The sequence below is a fragment of the Elgaria multicarinata genome, chromosome 2 (assembly GCF_023053635.1).
Source record: "Elgaria multicarinata webbii isolate HBS135686 ecotype San Diego chromosome 2, rElgMul1.1.pri, whole genome shotgun sequence".
NCBI classification, from domain to species: domain Eukaryota; kingdom Metazoa; phylum Chordata; class Lepidosauria; order Squamata; family Anguidae; genus Elgaria; species Elgaria multicarinata.
The window spans coordinates 85,072,862-85,093,797 of NC_086172.1; the positions used below are offsets into that span (position 1 = coordinate 85,072,862).

A 20,936-nucleotide genomic window follows, 5' to 3' on the forward strand; every position below is an offset into this window, starting at 1 on the left:
CACTTGACATCTTAATTGCTAGTTATTTCTCTGAGACTTAAGTTAAAGCTTTCATGGAATAAAAAAAACTCCAATAAGGGCCTCAAGGTCACTCCTCTTACAGTTACCCCACAAGAATACTTCAGTATAACAGAGAAAATACAAAGCAGAACACAACTTAAGCTAACACAGGGTGTATGCATGCTCTTTCAGTTCTCTTTTATATACTGTAACTCAGTTATTAGATTGTAAGCCTATGCGGCAGGGTCTTGCTATTTACTGTGTTATCTGTACAGCACCATGTACATTGATGGTGCTATATAAATAATAATAATAATAATAATAATAATAATAATAATAATAATAATTTAGAGAGACTTTTGCCACTTTACTTGAGTTGTAACACATTGAAGGTAATAGAAATGACAAATATTACAGTAGCAGGAACTCCTTACTGCTTGCTTCTGAATGTCAATATGTGGTAGGGAACATAAAACATTAAAAGGAATAAATTATTTGTGTGCTGGGTATGTGGGCAAATTGGGAGGAGTACAAATAATATACTAGATACCTGCCCAACAAACTTTTAAAAACAACAACTTTTAGATGACACCAGTCCTTTGCTATCAGAGCCATAATACCAAGACAAGATTAGCAGAACTATGTATCACCAATTCATCGATATGTTAAAAGTGAATGGTCCAAGACTTGATGAATGTTGGCAATCCCAGATATTTTGTGAATGCCCCCCAAAAAACAGAGTTGCAGTGCTGAATGCTGGCAGCCACCTGAAGCAGCAATTCCAAAAGCCTTCTGGATGGACAGTTCCTCTCTCTTAATTCAAATATCAATGGCAGCAATGAAGGAGAAGAAGGTTGCAAGAGGCACAGGAACTGAGATGGGAAAATGAGTGAGGGGGGGTTGAGGATAAGGAGGAAGAAAATTATGATAAGATAGAGGTGTGCGTGTGTGGGAGACAAAGAAATAGTGCTATGTGAACGTCATGTATAAGTAATGTATATGGGAGTAAATTGAAACAGATTTTAAACACACACATACATACACACACACAGAGAGAGAGAGATTTGGGGGTTTTCTTCTGTGTGCACACGTACATGTATGTACACATATTTGATTTTGTTTACATAGAAAATGACAAAGCTAGTTCACAACATTTACTCACATTTACACACAGATGATATGAAGGATAAATAAGTGTTTTTCTTCACCATTCTCAAGACAACTTTAGGAATGTACAAATAACAGAAAACAAAAGAAACAAACAACAACTATCAGGGTACGTATGCTGTAAAGAGATAAATATATATATCAGTATATCTGTCTAGCCTACTGTTGGGTGAACAGACCCAGGAACCACGTTCAGAAAAGGGTAGGAAAAGAAACCCTCCCCTCGCCATGCATCATGAACTTTCTGGCTTGGAAGGGGCAGGGGAGACTTCTGAGGGCCTCAGAACCATGGTTGGCATGGAATGGAATCAGAGCCAACCATTAGAAAACCAGGCAACATCCTGCCTTTTGGTAGCAGCATTGACCTCAAAGACAAATGGAAAGGCAAGGGATAAGTGAAGGAAGAATGCCAGCACATCCTCACCATCCCATTCATCACTGCCCAGAGCAAGGCGCAGGTTCTAAACAACCACCCCAGCTTGAGAGCAGCAATGACTGCTGGGGGAAAACATGGGCAAGGCCAACTGTGTGAAACAGAACTGGGCCTGAAACACAGGACCTATGAAAGAGTCATGCTGACTGCGATAACCTCTCATCAAATTAAGGATTAATTTGAGACAGTTGAAGAGCCAACCCCCTCCCCCCCGTACCTCTGCAGAAACTGGGGTCACTGAGTGGAGAAGTTTACTGCTCATGAGTATCCACTTACCCACCTGATATGTTGTGCCCACCTGTACTTCCAGGGGAGACAGAAGACTGAGGGAGAGAGACAGCAACATCACAAAATGGCACCATGTCTGGTGGCAAGAGGCTAAAGCAATGGGAACCTGAAGCAGAAGGGACCCTCATCCCTCCCCTCCTGTGAAGTTTCAAAGGTAATTCCCTTTTCTATACAACTGTTAAAGATACAGGAGCCCTCTCCTCCTTTCCATATGGTCACCCTACCTAGCAGTATAATTCTAGAGCTTGAAAGAGAAACAGAGGTCAACAAAATGGATTCAGAAAATATGTGGCAGTGGTAGAAGGGAAAGCAATGCAACCAACACTGCACAAAACAGTCTTCACTTCTAGATTATTAGCTGCTGGTGAACAAAGTATTGGTCATCTGCAACTAATTCAAACCCTGTTTTTCAATGCTGCATCAACAATTTTATTTTCCCGAATGGATGAACATCTCTTGGAATGGAGTGCAGATTCCAGAACTACCTTCTGCAAATACTTTAAGTGTTGGTGGTTTTGCACATGCCTGCTATTAAATTACAGCATGCTGGGAGACTTTTTTCTTTTTCTAAAAAGATGACAAATAAGAATAATTTGGATTCTAATCCAGGCACATTTATTCAGTTATTGTAAATCCAAAAGAAAATTCTCACTAACACTTGAATAGGTACATTAATGACTGTAAACTGAAACTAAAAAATTCCGTATTCAAATGTATGGCAAATGCAATTTTTAAGAGGTTGAACAGACCCCTAAGTAGCTGTCATCTACTGTGGTGTGGTTTTACAACTCCTATGAGACCAATCAGTTCAGCAAATTGTGGGACTGGTTGTCCAGGGCTGGGGTGGGTGAAGAGAAAGAGAAAAAGAGAGAAACTCAGTGTGAATTCTAAGAATCACAAGGGACAGCTTTCAAGCGCCTGAAATCTGACTTATTACTATTGCACTGCAGTTTTGGAACCATTTCCTCTACTCAACTTAAATCTCACTTTATGCAGCTTAGCTAACTAGATCCAGATGTACCTTGAAGACTAACGTTTATTGTGGTATGTGCTTTCATAGGCAACAGCCTTCTTCATTCAAGGCATGAAGTGGACTGGAAAGATGGTTTTCCTCCAGAGTACCTCAACCCACATGGGGTGTGTATACCATGTATCTGATGAGGACAGCTCTTGTTTAATAAAACTCATGCCATAAGCCTTTAAATAGCAGAGACACCTGGCTTGGATCCAAAGGTGCCCTTTAGCTCAGAAAACTTCTTCCGCTCAAAGAAGAGCTATTTCCAACCCAGAAGAGCACTGTGTGAGAAAAGGGACCCCAAATCCAGGAAACAGCACTTGCTCTTGTCAAGTCTTTACAGCCATAATGGGTAGATGGGGTGGGTGGGTTTGCTGTGGGAGCTACAAGTTCCCCACAGGCTACATACTGCCCACCCCTGTGCTAACACCTGTATCTTCCTTACTCATCCTGTTTCTCATCCAGAAACACGATGGCCTTAGCTAGACCTAAGGTTATCCCGGGATCATCCTGGGGTCATCCCTGTTCATGTAAATGACACACAGGATATCCCGGGAGCAGGCAGGGACGACCCCGGGATGATCCTGGGATAAACCTTCGGTCTAGCTAAGGCCGATGTCTCTATACTGTGGCACAATACTGAAAGTTTGTGCCACCCTCACACCCCAGGTTTATGCCTTCTCCCTCCTTCAACATGCCTGTGAGGACGTCAAAGAGCTGCAGTTTCGCATGTCATCTAAACCCTAAATTCTGGTTAATCTTAACTATGGTTGATGAAAACAATTCAACTTCATAAGCTAGGGCTTGTTTCCACTAACAATAGTTAAAATTAACTGCAGTTTGTCCAGGTTCAGATGACACGGCAAGCTGCAGTTAATTAAAAATGGCTCATACTTATAATGTTCAACTACGGTTGAAGTGTTACATCTGAGCCATCCCAACAGGTTTATTGTGTCTGAAAATAATTTTTGCCAACTGACCCTAGTTTTGCTGCTTTATAAGGAAAATGACCGGCAGCAAGTACTCACTGCAAATGTTCATGCCCTTCTTCCTCTTACACTTTGGTACCACTCATGCACCCATGATGCCATGTACATTGCAGTTCATATGCATTTCTTTACTTGTGGTTCATTATATACTAAAATACACCTTTAAAAACAAGGACTGGTTATTTTCTTTTTATATCAAGACAGCCAAACATGTAACGCAGAGGGAAAAATAAGAGGAGAGCAATCTTAAAAAACCCCGAGAAGCACTGACTAAGCAACCCCACTAACACAGTCCATATGTAAAGACTGAAGTCAACTTAGGAAATCTGAAGCATAGGAATGAACATTTTTGTAAAATGAGTATAGAGTTTTACTAATCTAAACTTCAGACTTCAATAAATATCCCATTAAAGTTTTTCCCCTATATTATGGGTGCACAGGAATAGTTATTTGCAACATAGTTTTCTGTATGCAATATAGCTCCTAGGAGAGGAAAAGGCTGACAAAGTTACAACATAGCTTAATCTTATAACCATATACTTGACAACTAAAGAATATTTCATTTGCTGAGCCAGTAGATTTGGAAGAGTTGAGCGCAAGCTCTACCTACACCATAGCATTGTTGTATAACCCTGGATAAATGACTATTTCTCAACTATAAAATGGGTTGTTGTGTCTCCTCACAAAAAGACCAAAACACACACTATGAACTGAAAGTGCTATATTCAATATTAGTAGAGTGATATTGTGCTTGTTCTACAGATGAGTTATAGGAGGTAGAGATTAAACACATTACCTGTGATCTCACAATTAAATCTAAAAGAAGCAGGTACATTAAACCATTGCATTTATTACATTTCTATACCATCCAATAGCCAAAGCTCTCTGGATGATTCACATAAACTAAAACCCAAAATTACAACATGATACAATATACTATAAAAACTAAATCTAGAGCTTTTCCAACTGTGGGCCCTGAACCATGTTTGGGTCCCACATTTTCCTGGGCAGTTTGCATAATCTGTTCATTTCTAGAGGCTTTTCTTTTTTCATCAGTGTGACTGTACACCATTCCTGTAGCACAACCCCTTTGAAAGTCATCCTTTCTATGCTTAATGCTATTTGTGCTCAAACACTATTCAAGTACAGACCACCTATGTATACCTGTAATAATAAATAAATAAAAGAATCATAGAATAGTAGAGTTGAAAAGGGCCTATAAGGCCATTGAGTCCAACCCCCTGCTCAATGCAGAAATCCATCCTTATAGCATCCCTGGTTGTCCAGCTGCATCTTGAATGCTTTTAGGGTGGGAGAGCCCATTACCTCCCTAGGTAATTGGTTCCATTGTCATACTGCTATAACAGTCAGGAAGTTATAATATACACACACACATTCAGTGTTAACTACTGAACAGTTATTTGTGTTTCTGTTACAGAAGGGGAAAATAAAGCTCAACGGGTAAGTCAAGACTACAACTGGATCAGTCAAGTCTACAACTGTGCACTACAGTGGCCGGAAAAGGCCAGTTCCAGAAAAGGCCATTTCCCAGAAATTGCCTTTCCCATCTACAGTTTGCAACAGTAGATCTATGGCAGGACAGAGCTGCCATCTTCCTTAAAGATGGCAGCTCTCTTGTGAGGACAGGTGGTTCACCAGCATGAATGGAGGCTTCAAGTAAGTCCAGTGGGCAAACAGGCAGAGGGCAGTGACTGGCCATTGGGCTGAATCTGCCCAAAGTGCTTTGGCTGCTTTGGGCGAAGGCAGCCCAATCCAGTCCCAACTTGGATGAGGTTGGGGTGGGCTGAAGTGGCCTGCTTCAACTCAGATTCGGGGTTCAGGACCAAGACAGTGCACATCCCTACTGATATGCTTACTGACTCAAGCCTTGATCTCAGGCTGGATCAAATCTGAATTCTATTTTGAATGACCAGTTATAATCTTGTAATGTGTGAAAGAAAAATAAACTAGTTTCCAGCAGTAGCAGAAGGAATGATTGTAAAAAGACTTTTCACTGTAAACAAGTGTGTGCTAATACAAAACTACAACATAAAACACTTTTACAGATACATTATTTTGTACCATGAATTTCAGATCTTTTCCACACCACCCCAGCTTTTGCTAAAATGCAAGTAACAAATCTTATTTCACCTTCTACAGATCAACAAAACCTGTAATCAATTACATGTCGGTAAATCTGAAATGCTCCGAACTAATGTTGTGCCGTTATCTTTACCTTTGAAGTACCCTATGAGAATATCCTAACACAACAGTTCCCATATAATTTTGTCCCTACTACAACTTTCCCCAACCTGGTGCCATCCAGATGTGTTGGACTACAAATCCCATCATCCCCCACCAGCAGAGTTATATTCTGCCTCCCCACCAGCTGATGGCACAGTATGATGTTGGCCAGTGTGTTGAGCATCTTGGTGGAGGTGGTGGGTAAAAATGTGGAAGACCTTGTGTAGCAGAGCCTTTAAAGCCTGATAAGATGCCCCCACCTCTTCCCAGTTCCCTTCATTGGACACTCTGCCCCTACTTTTAGAAAGGCATGAGCAACAATTAGCTTCAGTGGAACTTCTGCATGTATCTACCTGTGGAGAACTGGTCAAAACTACAACTGTAAACTTTTACTCTTCAACGTGCCATGCCAGTGTATTCCGTTTCAGTGCATGGAATAGTCATACTTAAACATCATAGACACTACATTTCTCCTAAACATACCTAATGAATGACAACACACATATTTTAAACATCGTATCAAAACTACATGAATAAATCAGGTCTACACTTATATATTCTCATGCCCAAAACCAATGATGCAGGATGGAAAAAAATACACTTTTAGAAATGCATTTTTCATAAAATAAATTACAGAGCAATCCTAGCTACCCTTGGACAACCGTCAAACCCAGGGGTGATGGTCTTTGGATGCAGCAGATGTACCTCTGTGGTGGCAGAGTCTGCCCCAGCGCCTATGATATATTGGCAGAAAGCTCCACAGGCATAAATCTAACATCAGTCTTTTCACTGGCAGCAGACTCCAAAACAGGGTATTCCAGAAATAGGGTGGGAGCAGGTAGGAGGCAGGTTACTCTCCTCCCAAGAGGACCTTGGATTGTGGCCCCAGCTACACCAACCTGGACCTGGCATGCTAAAAGGCCTGGTAAAGCTGCCCCTCCTCCCCCCCATCCCTGGAACTGATGGGCAATCTGGCATTTCACTCTCCCCTCCCAACCCCAGTTAGCATTATCCTGTTGAGGTGCAATCCTATGCATGTTTAGGCAGACAAAAGTCCTACAATTCCCAGCATGCCCCAGCCAGCATGAATATAAATTGGAGAACTGGTATGGATACAATACCAGGCAAATCTAAGATTAAATTGTAATTTAACTCCAGGTCTTCTCCCCCACCATGTAATAGTCTATGAAGCACATAAATTTATGGCCACAACTCTTCATGCATTCTAAAATGAGCATATTGGCAGTTTTCAGTGCCTTCATTTCCCACCTCTTAAAATCTAATATGAGGGAAGTATATGATATTGAGTTGTCATGGTTAAAAATATTTCCAAGTATTCAAATAAAAATAGTTTCCAAGTAAAATTTTGAATTTGCTCATAACATTTAAACCACACTCAAGTCATCAATCCTATAGACACTTACTTGGGAGTAAGCCTCATTAAAATCAATGGGGTTTACATATGAGCAGAGTTTAATAGGATTGTGCCATTAAGTACACTTTGCTGGCGATTTTTTCCTTGTCAAGTATTTCTGTTTAACTACTTTTGGCTACTGGAAAACCTTTTCAGATATTTATGCAGCACGCACAATTAATATGACATACAATTTTTGTTTTCTTTACAAACTATGGATGCCGCAATGCATTGTACATGGGACTGCCCTTCAAAATTTACTGGAAACATCAGTCAGTTCAGAATATGGCTGGGAGACCACTAACTGGGACTGGATAATAAGAGCATATTGAACCAGTGCTTTGCCATTTTCACTGGCTTTCAAGTCTATTTCTGGGCTCAATTCAATGTGCTTGTTTGACCTTTAAGGTTCTTGATTCCTTGGGACCTCAGTATTTGAAGGATCCCCTCTTCCCACATGTAGCTACCTGAACTATGAGATTTTCATTTGAGAACAATCTTTGAATTACCCCAGCCAAGTGAGGTATGGCTGGTGTCTACAAGAGAAAGAGCCCATTAAATGAGACAACTGGTGGTGGAATGCCTGCTCCAGAGAGGCCCACCTGGCACTTATTTTAGTGTCATTTCAGCACCAGGCCAAGATCTACAAAGAGCTACTTTCTTAGGCCTTTTTATGTCTTCGTTTTAAGATGTTTTTACTCTCTCTGGCTTATGTTTTTATGCTGTATCAAACTGCCATTTATATTATCATTACTGAATTTGTTTCTCAATGTGAACCACTCAGAGAACTCTTACTGAATGACCTATAAATACTGTTTTTATGGGTTTTTTTTTAAAAAAATGTATACTTTTAATGTTTAATGTTGTAAACTGCCCAGAGAGCTTCGGCTGTGGAGCGGTATATAAATGTAATAAAATAAATAAATAAATAAATACTGTAAATAAATAAATGCAAGTTTGATATATAAGTTTCCATTGAGGTAAGAACAGCTGCAGAAATTGGTCAAGCCAGCAAATAGCACATACGAAAATCACAGAGGCTTTGACACAATACATTCCCACAGTTCTGAAAAACTGACATTGTGTGTCCTTGACTTATGCCCTATGTAGACACTCAGGTCAAGCAGTTTTTAAGCATAAAGTTCAGTCAGGTAAATTCACACATTATTCTAATCCACACATTATTTAAAAGCAGCAAATCAAACAGGTAGCTATGTTCTTCAGCAGTTCATATCATTAACTGGCAGACGGCAGTTAAATTTGCTTGTTTGCGTTGTGTGTCATTTTTAACATGCACTTATTTAGCAACAGCAAACTGCAAATTTACGCAGCCTTGTGCCAACATCTGAAATAGGTCTGAAATAGGCTCTAGAAATGAGAGAGTAAAGGAAGAAATAGATGCTCAAAAATGCCTGAATTTATTAGAGCCCAATGTGCTATGGAAATGCCAGTTCCTTTTTCAGGGACAAACCTCTTAGCTGTAGGGAATTTCTCAGGGCTGGCATGAAGAATAGACATGGTTGGGCACCTGCCAAGGGCCCACACTCATCAAGGGCTGACTGAGAAGAGCCCCTGGACTTGCTCCTCATCTTCACTATTGCAACCTCCTGGTTCACCTGCCTTTCACTTTGGCTCTGATAACAGTGGTGGTGAGAAGGAGTAGAAGATGCCACCAGCTCTCTGCCTGTCAAGCAAGCAAGCAGTAGCAAGAGTAGCTGGCGATGCTGACCAGGTTTGCACATAACACCAATTCATGGGTTGTTTAACCCATGGATTGCCAGGCCCATGAGCACACAGCTTCCCTTGTGCTCATCACTTCAGTGAGCTTCAATTGACAAGCCTGTTCCTGGGTTGTTCGATGCAACATCTGAACTGGGCACGCAGGAGACAGAATGACCATTACCTCGCTCACAGTCCCAACAATCCATGGTTTAAGCAACCCATAGGTTGTTGTTACATGTGAAGTGGGCCAATGGCAGTTAAAAGGTAGACTTACTAAGGGGCAGGAACCATTGAGGGTGTCTTGCACTGATATTCCTGAATCAAACTGAAACAACTGAAGACATTTTCTATTTGGTTTCTTGTTGAGAAGATGTTCCCTTTACAAGCCATATAGCTAAAAGTATACTACACATGCACACTCAAGCCGAAATCACCAAAATTTTAAGGACTTACAGGGCACATGAGTGACACAAGACTGCTTTTGCGCCACATAAAACCCTACCCTAAACTAAAACAAATGTGTTCCCCATAAAATCAATACTAATGTTGGTGCATTTAAAATAATAAGTTAGTCAACTTTAGCTTGATGAGTGAGAAAGTGTTTGAGGAAACCACTATATCTGATACAAGGTTTAGCAGTAACCCCATTGAGATGATGAGTAAGGTAGTAGAAAGCAGAGCTATGCAACTGAACACAGATGGATTCAAAGAGTTCATATTTTTAAAGTATGAAAAACAGGGGCAATTACATTTAAACTGCTGTTTTAAAAAATAGTTTAGGCAGTTATTCTAGTTTAGCAAGAAGTCTGAATTAAACATGCACATATTAAAACCTACACAAGCTTCAAACTCATCCATGACCCTTCATTAGGTACATTTGCTTGACATTCCAAAAACCTATCTTCAAAACATGGCTTGGAAAGAAGGAACATTCTGCAGACTCATGCACTTCCTTGTTATTGTCTCCCAATTCCCTCATCCTTCATCCAGTAACTACTAGTTCTTGCATTTTGCAAAGCTCTGAACATATAGTTTTCAAGTCAATGGTCATGCTCAATGTCCTCACAGGCATCCAGAAGCCTATTTAAAATAAGCTGACTTACAGGTATCTACCAACCAAGAGTATGTACTTCTAAGAAACTTTCAAAGTAAAATAGGAAATAGATTTAAGCTGACAATTTGGTGGGGGGGTTCCTATGAGAAGGAGAAATAGGAAATGTCTAAAGAAACCAGTATGGCTGTAAAAGGAGTTCTCTGATTGCCCGAGAATCAAAAGGGAAATGTATAGGAGATGGAAGAAGGGACATATGACCAAAGAGGAATATAACAGAGTAGCCTAAACCTGGAAGGATGGTGCCAGGCAGGCTAAGACCCAGAATGGGCTGAGGTTTGGCAGGAATGCTAAAAACAAAAACAAAGAAAAGGTTTTCTTTGGCTATGTAAAAAACAAAATGAAGATCAAGGAAAGGCACAGGTCTGCTGCTAAGGGAAGAAGATAAATTGTTAACAGGTGACTGAGAGAAGGCAGAACTATTCAACTCCTACTTTGCCTCAGTCTTCTCCCACAAGGGAATTTTAGTTCAGCCTAGAATAAATGATATAAGGGGGACCTTACATCCCAGGGTAAGTAAGGAGATGGTTAGAGAACACCCAGGGAATTTAAATGAGTTTATGTCTCCAGGACAAGAGGAATTACATCCCCAAGTGCTGAAGGAGCTTGCAGATATTATGTCAGGTTACTTTTGTCTGTAACCTTTGAGAATTCATGGAGAACAGGTGAGGTGCTGAGAGAATGGAGACATGCAAATGTTCTCCCCATCTTCAAGAGTGGGGAGGGGGAGGTGGAATCAAGAAAGTATTGACCAATCAGCCTGATGTCAGTACTGGGCCAAATTCTAGAAGAGTATTAAGTGGTCAGCCTCTTGAGCATCCAGAAAATAATGCATTATTAGGAGCCAACATAGGTTTGTCAGAAATAAGACATGTCAGATCAACTTTATTTCCTTTTTCTTTTTCCAATAGAATTATTAGCTTGGTAGATCATGGGAATGCTTTGGACATAGTATATCTTGATTTCAGCAAAGCATCTGACAAAGCTTCCAATGATATCCTTGCTGACAAGATGATAAAATGTGGGTTGGATGTTATTAATGTTATGTGAAGTCACAGGTGGTTGGGCAACTGTACTCAACGAGTGCTCATTAATGGCTCAGCATTCTCTGGATGGAGGTCTTGAATGGAGTATTACAGAAGCTCTGTCCTTGGCCCTTTGTTATTGAACATTTGTATTTATTTATTTATATTTATTAAATTTATATACTGCCCCATAGCTGAAGCTCTCTGGGTGGTTTACAAAAGTTAAAAACAGTGAACATTAAAAAGTACATAAAATTTTAAACCATCAAAAATATAAAAACAACATTATAAAACAGTATCCATTTTAAACAACTGTTCTGGGGTCCATTAAAAACATACAAACTTAGTATATGTTGTTAAATGCTATTAAATGCCTGGGAGAAGAGAAAGGTTTTGACCTGGCACCAAAAAGATAACAATGTTGGCACCAGGCAAGCCTCATCGGGGAGATCATTCCATAATTGGGGGGCCACCACTGAAGAGGCTCTCTCCCTTGTTGCCATCCTCCGAGCTTCCCTTAGAGTAGGCACTCGGAGGAGGACCTTAGATGTTGTGCACAGTGTATGGGTAAGTTCATGTCGGGAGAGGTGTTCCGTCAGGTATTGTGGTCCCAAGCTGTCTAAAGCTTTATAGGTTAAAACGACCACCTTGAATTGGGCTCAGAAATGTATAGGCAGCCAATGCAAACGGGCCAGAATTGGTGTTATATGTTCGAACCTTCTGGTTCCAGTTATCAATCTGGCCGCTGCATTTTGCACAAGCTGCAGCTTCTGAAACGTCTTCAAAGGCTGCCCCACGTAGAGGGCATTGCAGTAATCTAATTTGGAGGTTACTAGAGCATGGAAGACTAAAGCTAGGTTATCCCTGTCCAGATAGGGGCATAGCTGGGCCACCAAACGGAGTGGCCTCTGTGCCACCGAGGCCACCTGAGCCTCAAGTGACAGAGATGGTTCTAGGAGAACCCCCAAGCTACAAATCTGCTCCTTCAGGGGGAGTGCAATCCCATCCATAACAGGTTGAACACCCACCATCTGGCCAGAAGAACCACCCACCAGCAGCATCTCAGTCTTGTCTGGATTGAGTTTCAGTTTATTAGCCCTCATCCAGTCCACTGTCGCAGCCAGGCGACCAGTTCAGCACATCCACAGCCTCACCTGATGAAGATGAAAAGGAGAAGTACGTAGAACTGCATGTCATCAGCATACTGATGTCAACGCACTCCAAAACTCCAGATGACCACACCCAACAGTTTCATGTACATGTTAAACAGCATGGGGGACAAGACTGACCCCTGCGGAACCCCATACTGGAGAGTCCATGGGGCTGAGCAATGTTCCCCAAGCACCACCTTCTGGAGTCGACCAGCCAAGTAGGAGTGGAACCACTGCAGTGCAGTGTCTCCCACTCCCAACTCAGCCAGACGTTCCAGAAGGATACCATGGTCGATGGTATCAAAAGCTGCTGAGAGATCAAGGAGAATCAACAGAGTCACACTCCCCGTCTTTCTCCTGACATAGGTCATCATACAGGGCGACCTGTATAAATGACATGGATGAGGGTGCAGCAGGGATGCTTATCAAATCTGCAAATGACACCATAGAAAACAGAACCAACATTCAGAAGAATCCTGATAGGCTGGAAAACTGGGCCAAAACTAACAAGATGAAAGTCAAGATAGATAAATGTAAATCTAGTGTCATGCTAGAGAAAGTTCGCTAGCGTGACAAGACTTTTTCCAGCATTCACCAAGCAGAGGGGAGAGGGAATCACCCCCCCTCCCATTTCTGTTCACCGAATTGCTTCCATCAGTGGAATTACAACATTGGACACAACCCAATGTCAAAGGGACAAATATAGGATTGGAGAGAGCTGGCTTGGCAGCAGTACATGTGATCCATTAAGACACCCAGCTTCTTTTCACAAGCTGAATATGAGCCTAGAGGTGTGTGTGTACTAATACAATCTTAGACTGTATCCAGGTCACATGAAGTAATAGTTCAGCTCTATTCTGTATTAGTTAAGCCGTATTTGGAATATTGTGTTCATTTCTGGGCACCACATTTTAAGAAGCACATTGACAAACTAGATCACATCCAGAGAAGAAGACCAGCATTGTGAGTGCTCTAGAAACCTAGTCATAAGAATGAAGAGCCATGCTGGATCAGACCAAGGATCCATCTAGTTCAACCTTGTTTTCACACAGTGGCCAACCAGCTGTTCACCAGGAACCCACAAGCAGGACACAAGTGCAACAGCACCCTCCCACTCATGTTCCACAACAACTAATATACATAGGCTTACTGCCTCTGCTGCTAGAGGTAGCACATAGCTGTCAGGACTAGTAGCCATTGATAGCCTTCTCCTCCAGCCTTCTTTCACTGCCTTTTAAAGCCATCTGAATTGGTGGCCATCACCACATCTTGTGGTAGTGAATTCCATAGTTTAACTATGCGCTGTGTGAAGAAGTACTTCTTTTATCTGTCCTGAATTTCCCACCAATCAGCTTCATGAGATGAACTCAAGTTCTAGTATGTTGAGGGAGAAAAATGTCCCCCTATCCACATACTCAACACCATGCATAATTTTGTACACATCTGTCATGTCTCCCCTTACTCTCCTTCCCCCCCTCACAACTGAACAATCCCAGCTGTTGTAACCTTCCCTCATAGGGAAGATACTCCAGCCCCTTGATCATTTTAGTTGCCCTTTTCTGCACATTTTTCAGCTCTACAGTACATTTTTAAAAGTATGATGACCTGAACTAAACACAGTATTTCAAATATGGTCGCATTATACATTTGTATATAGGCAATACAATATTGGCAATCCCAAGATCTCTTTCTGGGTTGGTCATTGCTAGCTCAGATTCCATCTGGTTATACTTTGCCCCAAAGTGCGTCACTTTACACTTGCTTACATTGAACCACATTTGCCATTTGGATGTCCATTCTCCTAGTTTGGAGAGATTTTTTTGGATATGCTCACAATCCCTTTTTGTTTTAACAGCCCTCTGTATGCTGCTCTGAGATCTTAATGATATAGGGCAGGATGTAAATGTTTTGAATAAGTAAATAAATAATTTGGTGTCATAAGCAAACTTGGCCACTTCACTGCTCACTCCTAATTCCAAATCATTTATGAACAGATGAAAAAGCATTGGTCTTTACAGATCCCTGTGGTACCCCACTATTTACTTCCCTCCATTGGGAGAATTTATAATTTCTTAGAGCTGGGTATCTTTATGGGGAAACATGAAAGCAGCCTTCAAATATCTGAAAGTCATGCAGAAGATGGAACAGACTTGTTCTTTATTGCTCCAGAGGGCAGGTCTAGAACCAATGGGTGGAAATTACAGGGAAGCAGATTTCAGCAAAATGTTAAGAGAAACATCCTAACAATGCAAAGCAGTGGAACAAACTGCCTCAATAGGTGATGGGTTCTCCTTCGCTGGAGAGGATGGACACCCATCTGTCATGGATGCCGTAGCTGCATTCTGCATTGAGAAAAGGTTGGACTAGATGATCTCCCAAAACTATACATGGAACTTTACTGAATAGAATACATTTGACTTCAGGGAATAAGGATAGTGTGTGAATTTCCCATGCATTTCCCCTTAAGTGAACACTGCTGTCTCCAACTACAATGTCTGAATATTAGGGAAACAAACAATGCATCATACTAGTTGATGCACATACTACCTATGAAAAACAGTTGTCCAATTTAGTGGGTGGCTACAGAGAGAGATGACCACTTGGCAAACATTTCTGGCATTGCATGATATATACCACTGGTAAAGCAGGAAATGAGAACTAACAACAGAGTATTTTGAGCTTTTAGGGGGCAATGCACTTTTGTCTAACTCCACATGACATTAGTTTCTGCGTCTAGAACACAATATCAGCACTTTTCATTCACATTGCTCTCCTGCTGGTCCACATAACTAATCGAGGCCACTGTGGGATGGCACCCCACAATGAGTAATGGGGTACCCCCGGAAAGATGTGCCTATCTTTCTCCCCCCCAAGATCCTTATGCACTGTGGTTTTGCACAGTAGATCCAAATGCACAGTAGATCCATGATAGACTATGGCCTGGACACGTTCTTTGATAAGGAAGTACAAACAAGCAAGTTAAACCAACAACTGCCCAGAAAAAGGAAACTGTAACTAGAAATTTGATATAGTCAACCAAATGTTAATTTTGAAAAATAAAAGACAAAAAGAGTTAAAGAATACAGAGCTGTCATGCCAAACACCTTTGAGAGAATTTTACATCAATGTTGCTTTAACTTAAATGAACAGTTGTGACTTCAATTTCCTATACCGCTAAGCCATGATAAGTTCCAACTATTGACTGCAGTTATTTTAAATTTTGCACACTCTGGAGGTTTTTTTTTTTTTTTAATGGAAATTCTTTATTTGAATAGTCAGAATACACATCAACTGAATCACTATCAATGTAAATTGGAGACACGTTTTATACTGGATGTTGTTGCAAACAAACTTCACCCAGTTTAAAAGGTACACACCAGTTCCCCTTTTTGTTCTTAGTAGCTGGCCATAGTAAATACAGATGGTTTGATTATCAGAGGTAGATATATTTAAAATATAAGACAGCAACCAGATATCAGAAAATAACCCCTGTTTGGGGCTGTTTCGGCCCATGTCTTCCCCTCTCAAGATTTCATTATGCTTCAGAGACCTGACTGAGAGTGAAGCCACTGGGAAAATTAAAAAAAAAAATAGAAAAAATATTATTGAGTTACCTTGACACTGTAACAAACTAGTGGATCAATGAAGTCTAGCCTCTACAGGAATATTGACTCAAAGATTTAATTGTCAGGGGCGCAAAAGGCTTTTCACATTTATTATTAGGATGGTACAAAGATTTTAATACACAGCTACAGTTAACCCTGTCTGCAAAGGGAACACAATAGCTGTGGAGAAAATGGGTTGCAGCTCCCATATTAAATGACAGTTTTGGTAACTGCAGATGATTTTAAGAGAAGTGGGTGGCCTAATAAGAACTACCCTGAGGGGATACTCCACTGACTGTTAGCCACACTACTATATTTCTTCAACTACTTGGGAAATTACAACAATTAACATTCATTAGCGCATCAAAACTTCAGTTTGCTGCTGACTACTAAAGAGAAATAGACCTTGCTATTGTGACACTCCTGTGTACAATCTGAATCTGAAACTTTTCTATAGACAACACCACAAGAGAGTAGCAGAAAACCACAAGTCAGGTTCCCTTTTTGGTGGCAACAGTTCCTGGATCACTACCAAATAATTATAATTATCACCCTGATACTACTCTGACAGTAAGTAGGGGTTTCCGTAAGGATTTTTAAAATGTCCTCAGCACAAACCAAAACATGTGCTCAGTGCATTACATGGAGTGAAAATTATAAAATGTACAAGGAACGCCTCTTGCCTGATGACTCGGAAGAAGCCATAGAGAAAATACAACTCCAGCCCCTTCCTCAATCTCCATACGCACACCAGGCAACAATGCATAAACTTCCCAATGCATAAACTTTACACACACATTAGTAGAAGGAGGCGCGGGAGGATGGCGGGGAGAGACGCCTTCTGAAACATTAAAATGTGTGTTATTCGATATGGAATTGTACGTGATTGTCTGAACGCTCCCTGAAGTCAAGGAAGGGAACAAATGTTCACTGTAGTTAAAAGTCTGGGTAAACCCCCAGACAGACAAACTCTTCTCAGAAGTCTGTTTTGCCAAGTGTTACGTTTCACAAGTCAGGCAAGTCTCTCCCCGCCGCCTCCCGCTTCTCTCCCATACACCCCCCCCCTTTTACATCTTTAAAATAAAAGGAAAGAAGATCTGCTCTTTCGGTCCCCCGCAACCCCCACTCCAAAGCCGATGCCAAAAGTTTGATTCAGCCTGTGCTCGACACCCGACACCCTCTCCTCCAAACTCCAGGGAAATCACTGCGTCTGAGGGCCGCAAAGCGCTGGGAAAGGAAAACTTTTGTCTGGGCTCTCGAGGCACACAGCAGAGTACGAAGCCCGGCAGCAGCGGCCCCCGGCAAGCCAAAGGCGGCGGGGAACTTGCCCCGGGCAGCAGAGAAAGGGAAAAGTCCCCGAAATATTACATGTATTGCGGAAAGTGGGGGGGGGAGAGGGAGAGAGAGACAGAAGCGCCCTCCCTGTTTAGACGATAACTTGTGGTTTCTGGGAGACACCACGAAGGCGCTTCCTTCCTTTTCCCTGCCCCATCTGGCCAAGGCTCGGTCTTTCCGTCTCTCACCCACAGTCCCCCTGCCGTGTCCCCTTCGCCCTATTCCCCACGGCTACAAGCGCCCTGGCTCTGCGGCGCCGGGCCCCGCTCCCCTTCCCAGCGACCCCGCTCTCCCTCCCCACCTCCGCACACACGCCTCCCCCGTCCCAGTGCCATCCCCCATTCCCACTTTTTCGAGTTGCGAAGAAGTTTCCGTCTCCACAACAAAAGGCTCTGCTCGTCCCGCCGCCGCCGCCGCCACCTCCGGGAGCGCCGCTCAACTCACCCCCGACGGAGCCTAAGTTGCACCGAAGCACCAAGGCGCAGAGCAGGAACAGGAGCAGCAGCAGCCGCGGCGGCACCGCCGCCTCCATGTTGTGCCGCAGCAGCAGCTGCCCGCGGAGTGGCTCAGGCGGGCTCCATGCTCCGTGTGCGCCGCGCTCGGCAGGGCGGGAGGGAGGGAGGGAGGCGGGCGCTCTCCGGAATCTCCTCCTCCTCCTCCGTGCGATGCTGTCGCTCTGCGAAGGAGAGGGGCTGGGAGCCTCCCGCTTCCCTCAAACCCAAGGATGAGCCGAGCGGAAGCCAAGGGACCGCCCCGCCTCTTTCCTTGTGTGGGACAGCCGCGCGCCCCCAGCGCTAGCTGCCGCCGCCGCCGCCACCGCCTCCGGCGCGCCGGCTTGGCCAAAGAGCGCCAGGTGCTCAGCTCTCCCGTCAGGTTTGGCTCCCCTGGAATCACCCCCGTGCAAGTCCCTCACCAGACACACACACAAAGGTGCCCACGGTCCGTATCCCTCTGTCCTAGGCAGGTTTTCTCGGAAATCAAACATTTCCCCCCGCAATTCGACAGGGCTTAGTGCCATGTAAACGCAGCCCAAGGGAACCCAATCCAATAAGATTGCAGCCCAAAGATGTTTCACTCCCTGACGTCACCGGATCGCGGGTACTCGAGGTCTGGCATCTAGGCGCTGCTTTGCAATTCATGAGACCTGAGCTGTTGAGACTGCTCCTACCTTTTGCCGAGGATTGCTGCTTAATAGGCAGACATTCAACAAGTGAATCTTTCCTCACCACCGCATATCCCTCTGTTCCTGGAAAGGCTACACCTGTTGAACATCTTCCCTTCCAGGAGAAGGAGAGGTGGTACTAAAGCTGCCATCCCTAACATGATGCCCTCCAAAAATTTTTGACTACAACTGCCATCAGCTGCAGTCTGCATTGCCTCTGGTTGGGAATGATAAAAGCTGTAGTCCTAAATACCAGGTTGGGGGATGCTACTCTAAAACAGGATATGCAATGCTCATCTCAGAAATTCCTTGCATTTTAAACCACCTAAACATTAACCTCAAATTGGCGGACCTACATACGGACATGTTGGGGTAGGGGTAAAGGGAAGGTAAATTGTGTTGTCAGATGGAATTGAAATGTAAAACATATAGACAATGACAATTAATGTTTTGCATTCATGAAATGTTGTTGCATGATAACCCAAACATCACTGCAATGATGGGCCAATTAACTTGTGTAGTGAGAATTAAAAATAAAAATGTCCTTATTCATCACAAAAAAATAGATTTGAAACTCTTAATGAATTGTACTTCAGCAATTTCCTGTTGTTTCCTGTCCTTGGAATTCCTTTGCTGAAAAGTGGCTACCTTAAAGTCATTGACAGAGTGCCTTGAAAGGTCAAAATGTTTCTGAATATTGTCACTCCTGATATCAGATTTGTGTCTTTTGTGCAGAGACTGGCCTGTTTTCCCTGTACAGAAGGCAGTAGGGCATTGCTGGCAAATGCTGGCATATATTACATTAGAAGATGAGCAAGTATGTGAATTTCTAATGTTGCAGATAGCATTATTAGGTCCTATCTAATTACTAAGGTCCTGCCTACTATTAGATCCTGCCTCACTTATGTGCATGTATTCCGATTTAAATGTGAAGCAGAATCAGAAGGATGTCCTCTTATTTCCTTTGGGATGGAAACCTGCCAGGTTGAAAGCAGTGCAGGATCACTGATTCCTAAGCACAGTAGTTTGGGAAGCAGAAATCCCCTGGCAACAATTGCTGCTGTTATAAAATGTGTTACCTGAATCCGTGAACTTTGTACATTGTTTTTTTATATATATTATACACATCCCAACTAATTATTTCTTATTCATTTCTATATTCTTATTTCTTATTCTTTTCATGCCAACTTAAATGTTATGCAAAAAGCTGTTTTGTTTTGATACATCATTTTATTTAATAAGCAGAACAAACCCATGACCAGACCAATGAATAACACACATGATACTCCAGTTGCTTATCTGGCCTTCCACAAACTGAGATAAATTCCTGGTGGAAACTTGTTTTACTAAATATTGATGCTTACTTTTATTCATTAAGGTTCTTTATCCAGTACCCTATTACTTAAGTGGGGATGAACTTGAATACCATTCTAACAAATCCATTCCATTGTTCCAATCTTTCCCAGCAGTTTTATTTATAAGTTAAATAGCATGGGGGATAAGATGGAGCCCTGAAGGACATGACAGGCCAATGGCCATGGCATCAAACAGGAATCCTCCAGCACCAGCTTCTTAGATCGCCCCTCCAAGAAGGACCGGAGCCTGTACCTCCCAGTCCTACCTCAGACAGACGCCTCAGAAGGATAGTCGATGGTATCGTAATCTGTTGAAAGTGAGTCCCCGCCTCCCCCAGCTTCTTTTATAAGCTGACAAGGATCCAGCGCACAACTGGTAGGCCTCACGTCTCCAAGGATCCTCTCCACATCCTTAGGCTGTTCAAATTGAAAAATATCAATTGTAATTGGACAAGCAGGAGCCAAAGTTACATCCACCAGACCTGTATCAACTATGGCATTTAATTTAGCAAGGATACAATCAAAGTTATCTGCAAAGTGCTGTTCAAATTGATCACAGCAGGCAATCAAGTGTCCAATGATGGGAAAGAGCCAGGTTCAAATCCCCACTCATCTTGGCACTCACTGCCATTACCTCATAGTCAGTCAGTCACCTTACAGGGTTGCTGTGAGACTAAACATGTGGGAGACCATGTATGCCACCTTAAGCTCCTTGTAGGAGGAAAGGCAAGACGTAAATCTAAGTAAAAAAAAACCCAGGATGACAGGAAAAAACCGGATTTGTTAGGATTTTTGGTAACAAGCCTGGGAAGGGGGAAATTATGAATTTTGTAGAAAATCCTGATTTTCCCCATCCTCCCCATCCTCCCCACCCAAAGGGCAGCTCTACATTATAGTCAATGCCAATTAACAAAAAATGC

At 42.5% G+C, this 20,936-nt stretch overlaps 1 protein-coding gene across 1 annotated transcript in view; it reads right to left on the reverse strand.

The window, feature by feature from the left end:
* Positions 1-18,079, reverse strand: part of LRP5 (LDL receptor related protein 5) — a 157,032-nt gene extending 138,953 nt beyond the window's left edge. The window contains exon 1 of the mRNA XM_063117061.1: positions 17,944-18,079. Within this exon, the coding sequence (XP_062973131.1) occupies positions 17,944-18,031 (88 nt within the window). The 5' untranslated portion in view covers positions 18,032-18,079. The remainder of the gene's footprint in view (positions 1-17,943) is intronic.
* Between the last annotated feature and the right edge of the window lie 2,857 nt (positions 18,080-20,936).